The sequence below is a fragment of the Heptranchias perlo genome, chromosome 16 (genome assembly GCF_035084215.1).
Source record: "Heptranchias perlo isolate sHepPer1 chromosome 16, sHepPer1.hap1, whole genome shotgun sequence".
NCBI lineage: Eukaryota > Metazoa > Chordata > Chondrichthyes > Hexanchiformes > Hexanchidae > Heptranchias > Heptranchias perlo.
The window spans coordinates 17,426,982-17,442,204 of NC_090340.1; the positions used below are offsets into that span (position 1 = coordinate 17,426,982).

The 15,223-nt window shown below is 43.6% G+C and overlaps 1 protein-coding gene across 3 annotated transcripts in view; it reads left to right on the plus strand.

Annotated features, from left to right (window-relative positions):
- glg1a (golgi glycoprotein 1a) overlaps positions 1-15,223 on the plus strand; it is a 96,699-nt gene that overhangs the window by 67,302 nt on the left and 14,174 nt on the right. For all 3 annotated transcript variants that reach the window (XM_067997711.1, XM_067997712.1, XM_067997713.1), the window contains exons 12-19: positions 3,264-3,401; positions 4,067-4,153; positions 6,798-6,860; positions 7,076-7,189; positions 8,284-8,372; positions 8,873-8,990; positions 10,166-10,258; positions 14,030-14,167. In XM_067997711.1, coding sequence (XP_067853812.1) covers positions 3,264-3,401; positions 4,067-4,153; positions 6,798-6,860; positions 7,076-7,189; positions 8,284-8,372; positions 8,873-8,990; positions 10,166-10,258; positions 14,030-14,167 — 840 coding nt within the window. The remainder of the gene's footprint in view (positions 1-3,263; positions 3,402-4,066; positions 4,154-6,797; positions 6,861-7,075; positions 7,190-8,283; positions 8,373-8,872; positions 8,991-10,165; positions 10,259-14,029; positions 14,168-15,223) is intronic.

Sequence of the window (15,223 nt, forward strand, 5' to 3'; positions counted from 1 at the left end):
CCTAGCCAATTTTGTATCCACGCTGCCACTGTCCCTTTAATCCCATGGGCTTTAATTTTGCTATCAAGCCTATTATGTGGTATTTTATCAAATGCCTTTTGAAAGTCCATATACACATCAACCTTCTCCATTACTTCATCAAAGAACTCAATCAAGTTAGCCAAACACAATTTTCCTCTAACAAATCCGTGCTAACTTTCATTTATTAGCCCATACTTTTCCAAGTGTCAATTCATTTTGTCCTGGATTATTGTCTCTAAAAGTTTCCCCACCACTGACGTTAGTCTGACTGGCCTGTAATTGCCCTCCCTTTTTTCGGACAAGTATAACATTTGCAAACCTCCAGTCCTCCGGCACTATCCCCAAGTCTAAGGAGGATTGGAAGATTGTGGCCAGAGCCTCCGAATTTCCACCGTTACTTCCCTCAGTAACCTAGGATGCATCCCACTGGGTGACTCTTCTACTTTGAGTACTGCCAATCTTTTAAGTACCTCCTCTTTATCTATTTTTATCCTATCCAATATCGCTGCTACCTCCTCCTTTACTGCTACGATGACAGCATCATCTTCTCCAGTGAAGACGGATGCAAAGTATTCATTTAGTGCGTCAGCCATGCTCACCGCCTCCACAAGAAGATCATCTTTTTTTGTCTCTAATCGGTCCCATGCTTCCTTTGACTACCCTTTTACTATTTATACGTTTTATAAAAGACTTTGAATTATTTTCAGTAAGTTCCTCAAGTTCCAGGGTGCGGTTAGAAGGCCCATCCAGTTGATGCACAGTGCTTACCCGCAATGTGACTGCAAAATGGGGTATGCTGGTGGTTGCCACTGTTTTGGATCAGATACCATCTTGTAGGGTGAATGAAGATTGAAAGAAAAACGTGAAGCTGCCTCTTACTGGGAGCTGTATTTTTAATTACTGTGACGCTCATCTGATTTCCCACATCTGGCACACTTTGTAGATTGATAGCACGGTATGTATCCACGATTGATGTGGAGAGGTTATTGGTGACGGGAAGTGAAGTGTTCCAGTGTGATGTGACCTAACGATCTCCAACAATAAAAGTTGCAAAAAGACAGTGCTTGCCAGTGGCAGGCCCTCCAGCACTGCAAACTTAAATCTTTCAATATGTTAAAGTTATAATGCCCAGATGCTGTTCAATGAGGCCTTCAGTAAGACAACTCCAGATAATCATCATTATACCTTCCTTAACATACAAACATACGAATTAAGAGCAGAGTAGGCCATTCGGCCCCTCGGGCCTGCTCTGCCATTTGATAAGATCATGGCTGATCTGATTATGACCTCAACCCTACCTTCCTGTCTACCTACTGTAACCTTTGACTCCCTTGTTAATCAGGAATCTATCTAACTAAGCCATAAAAATATTCAATGACCCTGCCTCCAGTGCTCTCTGAGGAAGGAAGTTCAACAGACTCACGACCCTCAGAGAAAAAATTTCTCCTCCTCTCCGTCTTAAATGGGAGACCCCTTATTTTTAAACTGTGGCCCCCAAGTTCTAGTCTCTCCCACAAGGGGAAACATCCTCTCAGCATCTACCCCTTCTAGTCCCCTCAGGATCTTATGTTTCAATAAGATCACCTCTCATTCTTCTAAACTCCACTGTATACAGGCCCAACTGGTTGAACTTTTCCTCACAAGATAACCCCCTCATCCCAGGAATCAGTCGAGTGAATCTTCCCTGAACTGCCTCTAAAGCAATTATCCTTTCTTAAATAAGGAGACCAAAACTGCACACAGTATTCTAGATGTGGTCTCACCAATCCCTGTACAACTGTAGCAAAACATTTCTACTTTTATATGCCATTCCCCTTGCAATAAATGACAACATTCCATTTGCCTTCCTAATCACTTGCTGTACCTGCATACTAACTTTTTGTGATTCATTTACGAGGGCACCCAGATCCTTCTGTACCTCAGAGTTCTGCAATCTCTTTCCATTTAAATAATATACTGCTTTTCTATTCCTCCGGCCAAAGTGGACAAGTTCACATTTTCCCACATATTCCATCTGCCAAATTTTAAAATTAAAAGCTCCATAAATCAATGTGTTTACTCTGACTTTTGTGTTTGCATCAGTTAGGTTATTGGAATTGAGCATTGGCTGATTTTCAGTCCTCCTATAGTACTGATGGCACCTGAAGCCTTGCAGTAAGCTCGTGGGGATACCGTAAAGTACAGTTCTCGTGGACAGAGAATGTGCACAAGGGAAATTAATTGTGATGTGCTGCACTGTTGTAATCAGTACTGCCCCCTTGTGAATTCTTTCAGCATTTAAGTCATGCAGCATAATGTGCATCTTTTCGGAACTTTCTGCAGGTGGAGACAGACCTCAACTCACTGCTTATTAAAGCTGAAATGTGGCTGCTGCATGGAGTAAATGCACTCAATGGTTACTCAATGATAAAATTCCTGGGCTCCTGGCTGGGTTTTGTAGGGTGTTGAACACTTTTGAAGCGCGAGCTTTACCTCTTGAGGTTCTCATTTTAAAGATTATAGTTCTTGGTATTATTTTCAGTTCAGTATTACTGACTTTGTGTATATTTAAAATGAGTGCTGTTAACACTGGGTGTTAACTTGGTGGTGTGGCTGTGCCTGATGGTGCACCGAGTTAAATTAACCTCCACGGTTCAAGCAGGCTTTGTTGCTGAAGCACCCCAAGTTAATAATAATGATTTATTGGTTCCCTTGTTCCATGGGATCAGCACCTCTACTTGGATTGTTTTACGCATTCACCATTGAAACAGAATATTTATGTGGCCTGCAAAAGAGTGTTCATTTTTTTTCTTCACATTTTCTCCCCTACCCGAAGGTCAGGACTCATGCCAGGGTGCAGTTGTACGGGCAGTAGCAGCCTTTTTGCACCTTGCTGACGTGACCACTCTTCACGCGTGAGAGGGGCTGTGCTATTTGAGAATAGTTGGGAGATGTCACAGCTGAGCCCAATTCTGTCCTCAGCTGAAATCCACGTGCACTTTCCAGCAACGGCTCAATGGAGGTTTACCTGCAGTGGTAACCGGTCTGAGCAATCCCGGTTTTCGTAGGGTTTTTACGTCTGAGACCATGCCTTTTAAGGAGTCAGTTTGTTCTTAATGTATTAAAGTAACTGTTCTGAATCATGTCTGTTTTTAGAAAAAAATGTTGTTGGTCACAAAAATGAAAGTTGGCAATGTATCAGTGCAAAATATTGTTGAAAATGGCAGAGAAGACAAACTGACCAGAACAAATTTTCCATCCAGTTATCCCGAGACTGCCGAGCAGAGATTCAGCGAATTCTTCATCAACGAGCATTGGATGTGAAGTTGGAGCCTGCGTTACAAGACCGCTGCATAATAGACCTCGGGAAATGGTGCAGTGAAAAGACAGAGCCTGGACAGGTACTCACCAGTTCTACCAGGGTGTGCCCAAGAGGGTTAACAGAGTGGGCAGGGTGGACGAGGCATGTTTGCTGCTGGGAGGCCCAGCAGAGTGGGAGGAGTATGCAGTTACAAGAGTAGCCTGATAATTGAACTGGCTTCAATCTGAGTGCTCAGAGGAGGTATCCAGTTGACAAAAGTAGCCGCAATATAGCAAACTTAACATTGCTAACCCTCTGTTGCATTTCATGGTTGCTTCATGTTGGTCTTGCGTATGGAGATGTGCAGGGTAGTGTGCCTCGGACAGCCCAAGAGCAAGGAGGTGATGCAACTGGCATCTTGCTGAAGCAGTTTGGGCTTGGTTTCTTCTATGTTTTTTCCAAAATGAGAACTGCTGTTTGGTGTATATATTTTGAAGAGCATAGATAAAGAAATAGGGGTTTAATGGGAATGGACAGACACTCATTTATACAGCTTATAACAAAAAGCTCTTGGTGAGCCCTTGTACGTGACTCCATACGAAAGTGATCCACATGCAGGCAGCGTCCTGGTAGGGCTGTTACAAACCTGTTCCCCAGTGTTGTTGCTGAATCTGGAATGGGCATAAGGCCAATGTTTGTCTCAAATTGATCGTTAAGTGACGCATCCCTGATGTTCGTTGCTGGATTACTTTTCTGTGTCTGTAGGAGCTGGAGTGTCTCCAGGACCACCTTGATGACTTGGCACTGAATTGCAGGGAAATTGTGGGTAATCTGACCGAGCTGGAGTCAGAGGTAAGTGAGATCAGCACCAAGTAACTTTGTAAATTGAGCCAGCAGATTGATTTAATTTTAATGACAGTGCCATCCTCAGAGACTTTTAGTAACTTGCCACAGTCATTGTCAAATTTACTACTGGGATCAGTGTATTAAATTGATACTATTGTAGGTTTCTTTGCATATTACTTATTCACCCAATGTATCTGTACTGAGTGTGATAGTTGCTAATTTCTGGCATCTCCCTTTGACTCTAAATTGATTCTCTTTCCTGAGATTGCTAATTTCTGGATGTACCATTGGCTCTGTGTTAGACTGGTGTTCTCTGTCTCTTGTGGTAGTTGCTAATTTCTGGGATGTACCATTGACCCTGTTGAACTGGCTCCTCCCCAGAAGCCTTCCTTAAGTGCTGAATTCATAATCCGAGAATTGGATATACGGCTCATCCATTTGAACGGCTTTGTGCTTAGTGACCCATTCAATGACCCTAGGCCAGCTGTCACTCCGCAATTGCAGTTGTCCCTCTGTGCTTCAATTCCTTCACAAGGGAGCACAGCACTTCACCAAAGCAAGATGAGCTACTTGTAACTTTCTAATGAAGTCCTGGTCCTATGGTTTGAGCTTAGTTTTTTTTTCTGATCCATTACTGCTTTAAAGACCAAATCTGATCTGACTTTGTCTTTTCTGTATTGGGACCTAGCACACTCGGTACATTTTAAAAGGGGAGGAAATTCTAGGGGAAGTCATTTTTGTTTAAAGTACTTTCTGATGTATTGAAGAAAATAATATCTGTATCCCAGAAATTTCTCTGATGTTCAAGTTAGGTCTCTAACCCTGCTAGGTTGCTCTGCTGGTGTCACTGACTGGGTGGATCTCTACTACAGAGCCACTCTGGGATGCAAACAATGGGGACTGTGACCTCAGAGCAGCTGGAGTGCTGCAGGCACCATAGGCTTGAGAATACAGATTCTGCTCCCAGCCTGCAACGTGGCTTTGTGGAGTCCTACTAGAAACCACTAAAATTATATTGTATGAAGGAAGAGTGCACTTTAAATAAAAAGTACCCCCCTTCACAGACTTGTCTTCCCTTTAAGTGTTTGGACTCCTGGAATTTGCTGTGCACTCTTACCAACTCTCCAACGTCCAATAGATAAGGAGTAGCTTATTCCATTATGTATATTTAGTGTTGACCTGTTTCATCTATGCCATTTGTAATGCATCGTGGTATCAGTTATATCTGTTTAATAGCTTTTGGCCTATAATTACTGCTCAGTCCGAAGACCCGACCTCATTCAGTCTGTGTAACAGTGAGAGTATTTTTTACTTGGCCTGTTCACTCTGTCACTGTTGAGTGGCATTTCCCAACCTGTACACCCAGACAGAGAATCCCTGCGTTTTGCTGCTGTAGGTACTTTTGGAAGGCCTGTCACTTGTTCTAAGATGCTTCAAAGGAATTGAAGATGGTTCCTTTATTTAGTTGTGGCTGAGTGTATTTCTACGATGTATTGAGGGAAACCCGTGGATTGTGACTCAAACTGTGGTGTGTTGCTTTGATTTCCCACCCCTCCCCACATCACGAGGTAGATTTGATTAGGGAAAGCCATTCAGCTCATCCATCCTGAACAAATCCACAGCCCCTGTCACTGTATTTAACTGTTTAAACAATTGAGCTTCTTGCCTCCGCTACCTTATTCATCAGTCAATTCCACATGTTCATTCCATGCATGAAGACGCATGACAGGGACATCAGTCCCTATTTCACTACTTGCTGCCACACTGTAGTAGGGTGGAAGAATATTTTAAGATTTGTGACTGTGGCATATCAGTTGTGACCAGCGGGCTTCATCATGCTATGCAGCTGTTCCAAAGTCCAGATGAGATGAGCGGTCTGTACAGTCCATTGTGCCTTATCCTTCAAGTGAATTGTGTACCCCAACACAGTCTGATATGGAGGGAGAACAGATCTTGGTGAGTACTCTTGGTTCAAACTATTCCCCCATTTTATATTTGTAGAGCAAAACAATAGATTCAGGTGAATTTTGTTGTTCCCTGTTGGTGATGTCACCGGAGCAGATTAATGGAGGCAGACCTCACTTGAGGATAAGAAAATTGATCATTTGTCACAACAAAAAAAAAAATTTTTACTTAGAATTACAAGTATTCCTTAGGATTTTCCTTCTCCTTTAAAGAAGCTCAAAATAATCAACAATCAAGTATGAGAAGAGGGAACCTTCTCCCTGACCCCTGAAGGCAGTTGAACAAAAATCTCAATGTTAGCATAACATTGGAACTTGCAGGTACATTCCGTAAAAATTTCCATGGTTCCTGCATCACGGGAGCTATAAAATTATTGATCTTGTTTGTACTTGAACTTCAGTCCCTTAAACAGATGTTGTTCAAAAAAGTTCAACTAGTCTTTTGTACATACTGTAAGGGGAGGTGGCATTTCTTTTAATCTCAATTTTTGCTTGATCTCTCTATGCTTTGTCTTGGGCATCCTGTAGTTTTCAATGCTTTGAAAGTTAAATTACAGGCTTGCATATGAGTCTGTCTTTCAGCATTTTAAAAACCTAAATCACACCTACTCTGCTTCCTTTCTGCCGCCTGTTAATGTGAAGGAGAAATGACATGAACTGATCTTGTTGTTTCCTCCCTTTTCTAGGATATTCAAATTGAAGTCCTGCTTATGAGAGCCTGTGATCTTGTCATTCAGACATACTGTCACGTGAGTAACTGAGGAGTGTTTTGTGTTGGCTGTCAGAAGCCAAAAGACTGAAAATGGTCTGCAGCTAACATTTAAAAAGTCTTCACTGGACCCTGTATGGTGGAAGTAGCAATGTTGTTAAAATATGATTATCTCCTACATAGCAGCAATAGTATTAGCACCCAGTTCCCTTGCTCATTTTAAACAGTGGTCTCATTATGTTTCTCCTCTTGCAGGAGTTAGCAGACAATCAAATTGATAGCGGGGACCTGATGGAGTGTCTGGTTCAAAATAAACACCAGAAGGAGATGAACGACAAGTGTGCTGTTGGAGTCACACACTTCCAATTGGTAAGATTGGTCCAAATCTCATTGGGCTGGTTGGAGAGGGAGAGGAGTGCGAGGGGGGGAATTGGGGTGCGTGAAGTTTTCCGTTTCTAGAAGGTCATGTTCACTGCTGGCGATTAGTTTCCCTGCAGATTATGTACATGTTTAAAAACTTTACTCTTGCCTGGTTGTAGCAAAATAACGGTTGGTGTGAATTTTCAACTCCTTTGACAAGGGCTCTTTTAAGCTTATTGGCCGTCTTGCACTTACTGCTCCAAAGTGCCATTGTCAGTTGGTGAATCTGCATTCATCTAGCGGTGATATCATGACACAAGGTGGTTAAATGTGGACCCAGGCCCCCACCATGTCATGAATCCTTGGAAGGACTGCTACTGCATGAAGTCTATTAACACAGGATGCCACAGATCCTATTTACTTAAATATATTTGTATGTACCAGTGTTGTAAATTCCTGGTGGTTTCATCAGATACTTTCTAACCTTGAACATTCTCTCTCACTCTCTTCTGCCCCCTTCCACACTGCCACTAATTTTCCTTAATACAAGTGTAGCCAGTTATCGTATAGTTAGTCTCTGTGAAGTTTGACATGCAGGAAAATAGCTTCTGTATGCATCTTCAATAGTTGTACACAGAGGAAATGTAATCAAACAGAATTAGTGTTTGAAAGTGCTGCCTGAAAGGTAGCTCAAAGATAGATTCTCCAGCACAATGTCAAAGCCAAGATCTCTAGAGAAGGGTTTTCATTCAAAAATTAAACTGCTGGGCAGGCAATAATAAAGGTGAGATTTATGATTTCAAATGGTGCTGCTACCTCAGTTGCCTTGTGCTCCCCTGAGGTCAGAAGAAACTGGCCTTGTTTGCTCAGTCACTTAAAGGATCCTGGTAGATCAGCAAAGGTCAATCATGCAAAGAATCCTGGGAGATCAACAAAAGTCAGTCATGCAAAGGATCCTGGGAGGTCAGCATTGGTAATGTGAGCCGAACCTTTCCCACTGATGTACATCGTAACCCAGCTGGTAATGTTAAAAGCCAAGAGAATCCTGATCCCTTTTATTTTGGTGCGCAGCTAAACGTGTTTCCTTCTGCTAACTGTTTCAGGTTCAAATGAAAGATTTCCGCTTCTCTTACAAGTTTAAGATGGCATGTAAAGAAGATGTTTTGAAACTGTGTCCGAACATCAAGAAGAAGTAAGTTTGATGCGTTTCTAGGATTTTTCCCTGCCAGTGCTCATCACTTTGTCGATGGGACTCTGCCAGCTGCACATTGATTCTGGATTTAACACAATCATTTAAAGAAGTAATTTAAATCCTTTTTTTTTCGGGCTGTCCAATGGCTCAGTAAGCCTCTGGATCACTGGTTTAGTGATATAACCACTACGCTACCCCGTACCCATCTTGGTTAGGAAGGGGAACATTGGTCAGGATCCCCATTCCAATATACAATGCCCCCCCCCCCTGACGTGGGGAAGTCAAGTAAGAATATGGTTCAGCTGTGATGCTCTTGCAGTAAAATAGCCTACTGGGAGTCGCTATTAATGTGTCCACATGATTAATGGCCACTGGTCATGGTATCACAGGGTGCCCATGGAACTATGCACTAGCAAAGGTTTGGAGGAGAAAATTGACAAGGTGTGGGAGGAACCTTCTGTAAAAGAATTCTGACCCTTAACCCTCACTTTTCTGCGCAGGGTGGATGTTGTAATCTGCCTGAGTACCACAGTTCGGAATGACACGCTTCAGGACAATAAGGAGCAACGTGTCTCCATGAAATGTCGGAAACAGCTGCGTGTGGAAGAACTGGAAATGGTGAGTGTCCCTCAGTATGTAGCCACGGCAGTGCCATTGCTCCTTACTCATCTTCCACTGTTAATGAATAGTCTGTTAAACAGGGACGTGATTCACGTGCTAGCCACAAGAGTCCACACTTTGTACAAAGACTTATCCTTGAATTGCATCTTCTTTGACAAGTGTCAACAGAAAGGACCAAGTTGTTGTGATAAGGCAAATGCACACAAAAGGAAGAGGAAGTATCTTCCTCTCCCTGTAGCTGAAGTAGAGTGCTTTGGCAGAAAATTGCATCGGTTAAATTCTGTTAGTTCTGGTTACTTGCCCTTTATAAGATATTGACAGTTTCAGGCAAGTTAGCTCACCAGGGTCAGCTTAACCTGAGGGAGCCAGTACAAAATCTCCCCACCGGCTTAGGTTTAAAATGCATTAAACCGAAGGGGGGAGGGTGATTGGAAGAGATTGTCCTGGTCCCACTGTCTGATGCATTTATCCTAAGACGTATAGATTGCATGATTATGTCTCTGTACAGGTTACCATCAATGAGTGTGATCCCAAGTGAGCAGTAATGATTCTGCATATTGTGCCCTTTTGGGAAAAGACATGATTAACCTTTGTGGGCTTTTCAGTCAAGGACAAGTCAGTATATAGCAAGATGTAGGATTGTGAAAAACTGCTAGCGTTTTTTCCATCAACCCCTCTGCCATTTTAGTGATCCACCAAGTCCAAGCCAGGTTAACAAAGTGGGTCAGGAATCTCTCGAGCTATGTGAAATTGTGGAGCATCTTTACACAGCTGACCTCCTTGGACCCTTGCCATTTCCATTGGAAAGCTGTGGCCTACCACATAGGTCATTAACGGACCATTGTAAGAGATTTAGAGGCGCTATTGGGGTGTGGCTGTGCTCCGAATTGAGAAGACCCAGCCGGTACCTGTCTGGTAAATGCAGGTGTTGAGATGGTTGCAAAGGGGACATGAAATCTGCTCACATTGCTATCATCCTTCAATCTGTCCAAATGAGTATGTCTCAGAAGTTTCAGGGTGTTGACTATAATTTCAGAATTTTCCTTTGGGGAGAAGCACTGGATTGATTAAAAGGAGAGAGGACCCTTGCTAAGTTTTTTTTTAAAAAAGGAACTGGCCTGTATAAAGGGATGCCATGTATTTTTATTCACACTTTGCTCATCTTTCCACAGACTGAGGACATTCGTTTGGAGCCTGAGCTGTACGTATCTTGCAAAGCAGACATGGACAAGTATTGTCAGAACGTACCATTTGGGAATGCGCAGGTGAGCAGCGGAGGAACCAGGATCTTAACCTGGGAAAAGATTTTCAGAGGTTTTAAAGCCACTATATGAGAAATGAGAGCAATTTTCAGATGTTAGGAACACAAAATGACCCTGCTTAATCTACGTGTTCAGAGGAATTGATTGTTTCTAAAAGTAACATCTCTTGTAAAACATTAACTTACAATAAGCAGGGTATAATGAGATGGATTGTTTCTAAAATTAGTTATTTAGCCAGCCTGAAGCTGGCTGTGTCAAGTGGGGCCCTTCCATCTTGGGAAAAGAGACATTTCTCAGAATGATTTTGTTTCTGACAGGGATGTGGTTTATTAATCATTTCCGACCATATGCTTTGTTCGAATTCAGCTCCATCAATTTTTTTTCCCCTAAGGGATGCAGTTTAAACATATCCTTTGTGAATTTTAATTTTGGATAAACTTGAAACTGGATTTGTGAGCTGATACTCCTGGTTTCCTCTGCGATCAGATGAGAGCCTGTATAATTTCCCACTGTGCAGTCAGAAATAGGGAATAAGAAAAGGTTTGGAGATCTGTAGAGAGTACTGGTGTTAAACACTTTAGCACAGAATCCAATTGTCTCAAAAGATGTGTGAGCAGGCAGAAAGATGTGTCCAACTTGAGGCCTTTCTGCATAGTTGTTTACTATCATCGAATTTATTTTGACTCTAGGTCTTTTTTTTTTATTCATTCATGGGATGTGGGCGCCGCTGGCGAGGCCGGCATCTATTGCCCATCCCTAATTGCCCTTGAGAAGGTGGTGGTGAGCCGCCTTCTTGAACCGCTGCAGTCCGTGTGGTGAAGGTTCTCCCACAGTGCTGTTAGGAAGGGAGTTCCAAGATTTTGACCCAGCGACGATGAAGGAACGGCGATATATTTCCAAGTCGGGATGGTGTGTGACTTGGAGGGGAATGTGCAGGTGGTGGTCCCATGTGCCTGCTGCTCTTGTCCTTCTAGGTGGTAGAGGTCATGGGTTTGGGAGGAGCTGTCGAAGAAGCCTTGGTGGGTTGCTGTAGTGCATCCTGTGGATGGTACACATTGCAGCCACTGTGCGCCGGTGGTGAAGGGAGTGAATGTTTAGGGTGGTGGATGGGGTGCCAATCAAGCGGGCTGCTTTGTCCTGGATGGTGTCAAGCTTCTTGTGTTGTTGGAGCTGCACTCATCCAAGCAAGTGGAGAGTATTCCATCACACTCCTGACTTGTGCCTTGTAGATGGTGGAAAGGCTTTGGGGAGTCAGGAGGTGAGTCACTCACCGCAGAATACCCAGCCTCTGACCTGCTCTTGTAGCCACAGTATTTATATGGCTGTTCCAGTTAAGTTTCTGGTCAATGGTGACCCCTAGGATGTTGATGGTGGAAGATTCGGCGATGGTGATGCCATTGAATGTCAAGGGGAGGTGGTTAGACTCTCTCTTGTTGGAGATGGTCATTGCCTGGCACTTATCTGGTGCGAATGTTACTTGCCACTTATGAGCCCAAGCCTGGATGTTGTCCAGGTCTTGCTGCATGTGGGCTCGGACTGCTTCATTATTTGAGGGGTTGCGAATGGAACTGAACAGTGTGCAATCATCAGCGAACGTCCCCACTTCTGACCTTATGATGGAGGGAAGGTCATTGATGAAGCAGCTGATGATGGTTGGGCCTAGGACACTGCCCTGAGGAACTCCTGCAGCAATGTCCTGGGGCTGAGATGATTGGCCTCCGACAACCACTACCATCTTCCTTTGTGCTAGGTATGACTCCAGCCACCGGAGAGTTTTCCCCCTGATTCCCATTGACTTCAATTTTACTAGGGCTCCTTGGTGCCACACTCGGTAAAATGCTGCCTTAATGTCAAGGGCAGTCACTCTCACCTCACCTCTGGAATTCAGCTCTTTTGTCCATGTTTGGACCAAGGCTGTAATGAGGTCTGGAGCCGAGTGGTCCTGGCGGAACCCAAACTGAGCATCGGTGAGCAAGTTATTGGTGAGTAAGTGCCGCTTGATAGCACTGTCGACGACACCTTCCATCACTTTGCTGATGATTGAGAGTAGACTGATGGGGTGATAATTGGCCGTATTGGATTTGTCCTGCTTTTTGTGGACAGGACATACCTGGGCAATTTTCCACATTGTTGGGTAGATGCCAGTGTTGTAGCTGTACTGGAACAGCTTGGCTAGAGGCGCAGCTAGTTCTGGAGCACAAGTCTTCAGCACTACAGCTGGGATGTTGTCGGGGCCCATAGCCTTTGCTGTATCCAGTGCACTCAGCAGTTTCTTGATATCACGTGGAGTGAATCGAATTGGCTGAAGACTGGCTTCTGTGATGGTGGGGATATCGGGAGGAGGCAGAGATGGATCATCCACTCGGCACTTCTGGCTGAAGATGGTTGCAAACGCTTCAGCCTTGTCTTTTGCACTCACGTGCTGGACTCCGCCATTATTGAGGTTGGGGATGTTTGCAGAGCCTCCTCCTCCCGTTAGTTGTTTAATTGTCCACCACCATTCACGACTGGATGTGGCAGGACTGCAGAGTTTTGATCTGATCTGTTGGTTGTGGAATCGCTTAGCTCTGTCTATAACATGTTGCTTCTGCTGTTTAGCGTGCATGTAGTCCTGAGTTGTAGCTTCACCAGGTTGGCACCCCATTTTTAGGTATGCCTGGTGCTGCTCCTGGCATGCTCTTCTGCACTCCTCATTGAACCAGGGTTGATCCCCTGGTTTGTTGGTAATGGTAGAGTGAGGAATATGCAGGACCATGAGGTTACAGATTGTGCTGGAGATCTTGTAGGTAATATCAGTCTGGGGCCTCCACTCCTCTAGCAGCAGTTGTTCAGTTTTTGGATAAATTTCATCTCCCTCACTTTTGAGGTTATGAAATGTAGACTTGCTGCATCTGTGCAAGCTAATTAGCTTAGTGAATAATGGAAATGCAGAGCAATAATGCCCCAGGAAATGAGTTTACATCTGGAAGTTAGCAAGGGGCAAGCCTTGGGGCTGAGTGTTTCTAAGTGTGCAAGCTGCTTAAACCAAATCAGACTTGCCTTTTTAAATTAAAAAAGATCAAATTCTAAAAGGGATGATAATTAAAAAATGAGTGCACTGAGGATTGACCTGGTAATCCAATCAATGTTGGCCTGGGAAATATTTTGAACACCTGCCCAAAAAATCTGCTCGCACTCAGTTAGCTTCCCTCATGATCGAAGTCAAATAGAAACTCAAGCAGCACTTCAAAGTGAATCGATACTAACCAGCCACAGTGCCAGTTTGTGAGGGTATTTCTGCACATCATTTGGTCTTGCCCATACTTCACTGCTTTCCCTCCTCTGGAAAATGCATAGAGCTGAGTGTGAACCCTGTACTTCACCCAGATGCACCTTCTCTTCTCTCCTCTTTTCCACCTCCCCTCTCTTCTCCCTAACCACCCAAAACCAACCTTGATTTCTCCAGTCATTTCTAGCTCTAAATAAATGATCTGCTCAGGGACATCTTTAGTGTAAAATTTGGGCACTTGCTGGTCTTTTATCCCGTCGAGAATTATGTATGGTTGGTTACAATGCCTAGTCATGACTTTTCTTTACCTCTCGATTATTTGTACCAAGCGCGCACGCACACACTGCATTGCTGTGTCCTTTCTCTTGGTGTATAGTTTGTGTGCCAAGTTTGCGAAACTAATCAAAAAATTGTTTCAGAAACCCATGTAATTCTGAGTTAATGAGTACAGATTCTCTTGGCTTTGTCTGACTTTGCAGCCCTGTGTGTGCTCTTTTTCTTAACAGGTGGTCGAGTGTCTAAAAGATGTTAAGAAGTTTCTGTCCAGCCGCTGTCATGACAAAATCTTCAAACTGCAGGAGACAGAGATGAGTGACCCTGAGCTGGACTATACCCTCATGAGGGTTTGCAAGCAGATGATTAAGGTAGGAGGACAGAGCTAGGTTCAGAGAAGCTTTCAGTCTGGAGACTTCACCAATTGCAATAAAAACAAAGCCAGCTTTTCACCAGAATGTCCAGCATGTGTATAATGTGTCCCTGATGTTCCTGTCACCACAGAGTGAATTGTAGTTTTGACATGAGGGACACAGCTATGTCCTTGACGACAGTGATGCACTTTATTTTGTGACTGGAAAAATCCAGAGTTTGTGTCTGGAAATATCTGCCAATAACCAGGCCTCATGCTTTGAAGCCACTTTGCATCCCTGAACTGTTGCTGCAGTTGTAGTTGTGTAACAGCTTGGTATCCAGGCTAGAAACTAATAATGATTGCACTCTTCCCCTCGTTGCTATGTTAGACCTGTGGTGTTACTTAGAAAAGTGTTCCCTTCTGGGGGAAGCAAAGTGCGTCTGCTGGTGAAATCTGCACCCTGGTACTTTGTGTGATCCAATGTCTACGTTTCTTAATGGGCACCTTCCTTGATCTCTATACTGAGCCATGTTCTTATTATGGTGGGATGACCCTCCTTAAACGGGGAGGGCATTGAGACAAATGTGCAATGATTCATTCTATACAACGAAACATTACAATGTTGTAGAAGGTATGATGGGACTGATAGATCTCAACTTGCTGCTGCTAGTATGATGTACTTTTGGGGTATTTAAATGTGGTCTTGCTGCACACGCGTAGCTGACCCTGCACCCCTTATGAATGATATCAGTAGTAGGGAAAAAGCTAGAATCTATTATTAAGAACGTAGTAACTGGGCACATAGAAAATCTTAATATGACTAGGCAAAGTCAACATGGTTTTATAAAAGGGAAATTGTGTTTGATAAATCTATTAGAGTATTTTGAGGGTGTAACTGGTAGGGTAGATAAGGGGGAACCAGTGGATGTAGTATATTTGGATTTTCAAAGGGCATTTGATAAAGTGCCACACAAGAGGTTGTTACACAAGATTAGGGCTCATGGGATTGGGAGCAATGTATTAGCATGGATAGAGGATTGGTTAACAGACAGAAAACAGAGTAGGAATAAGC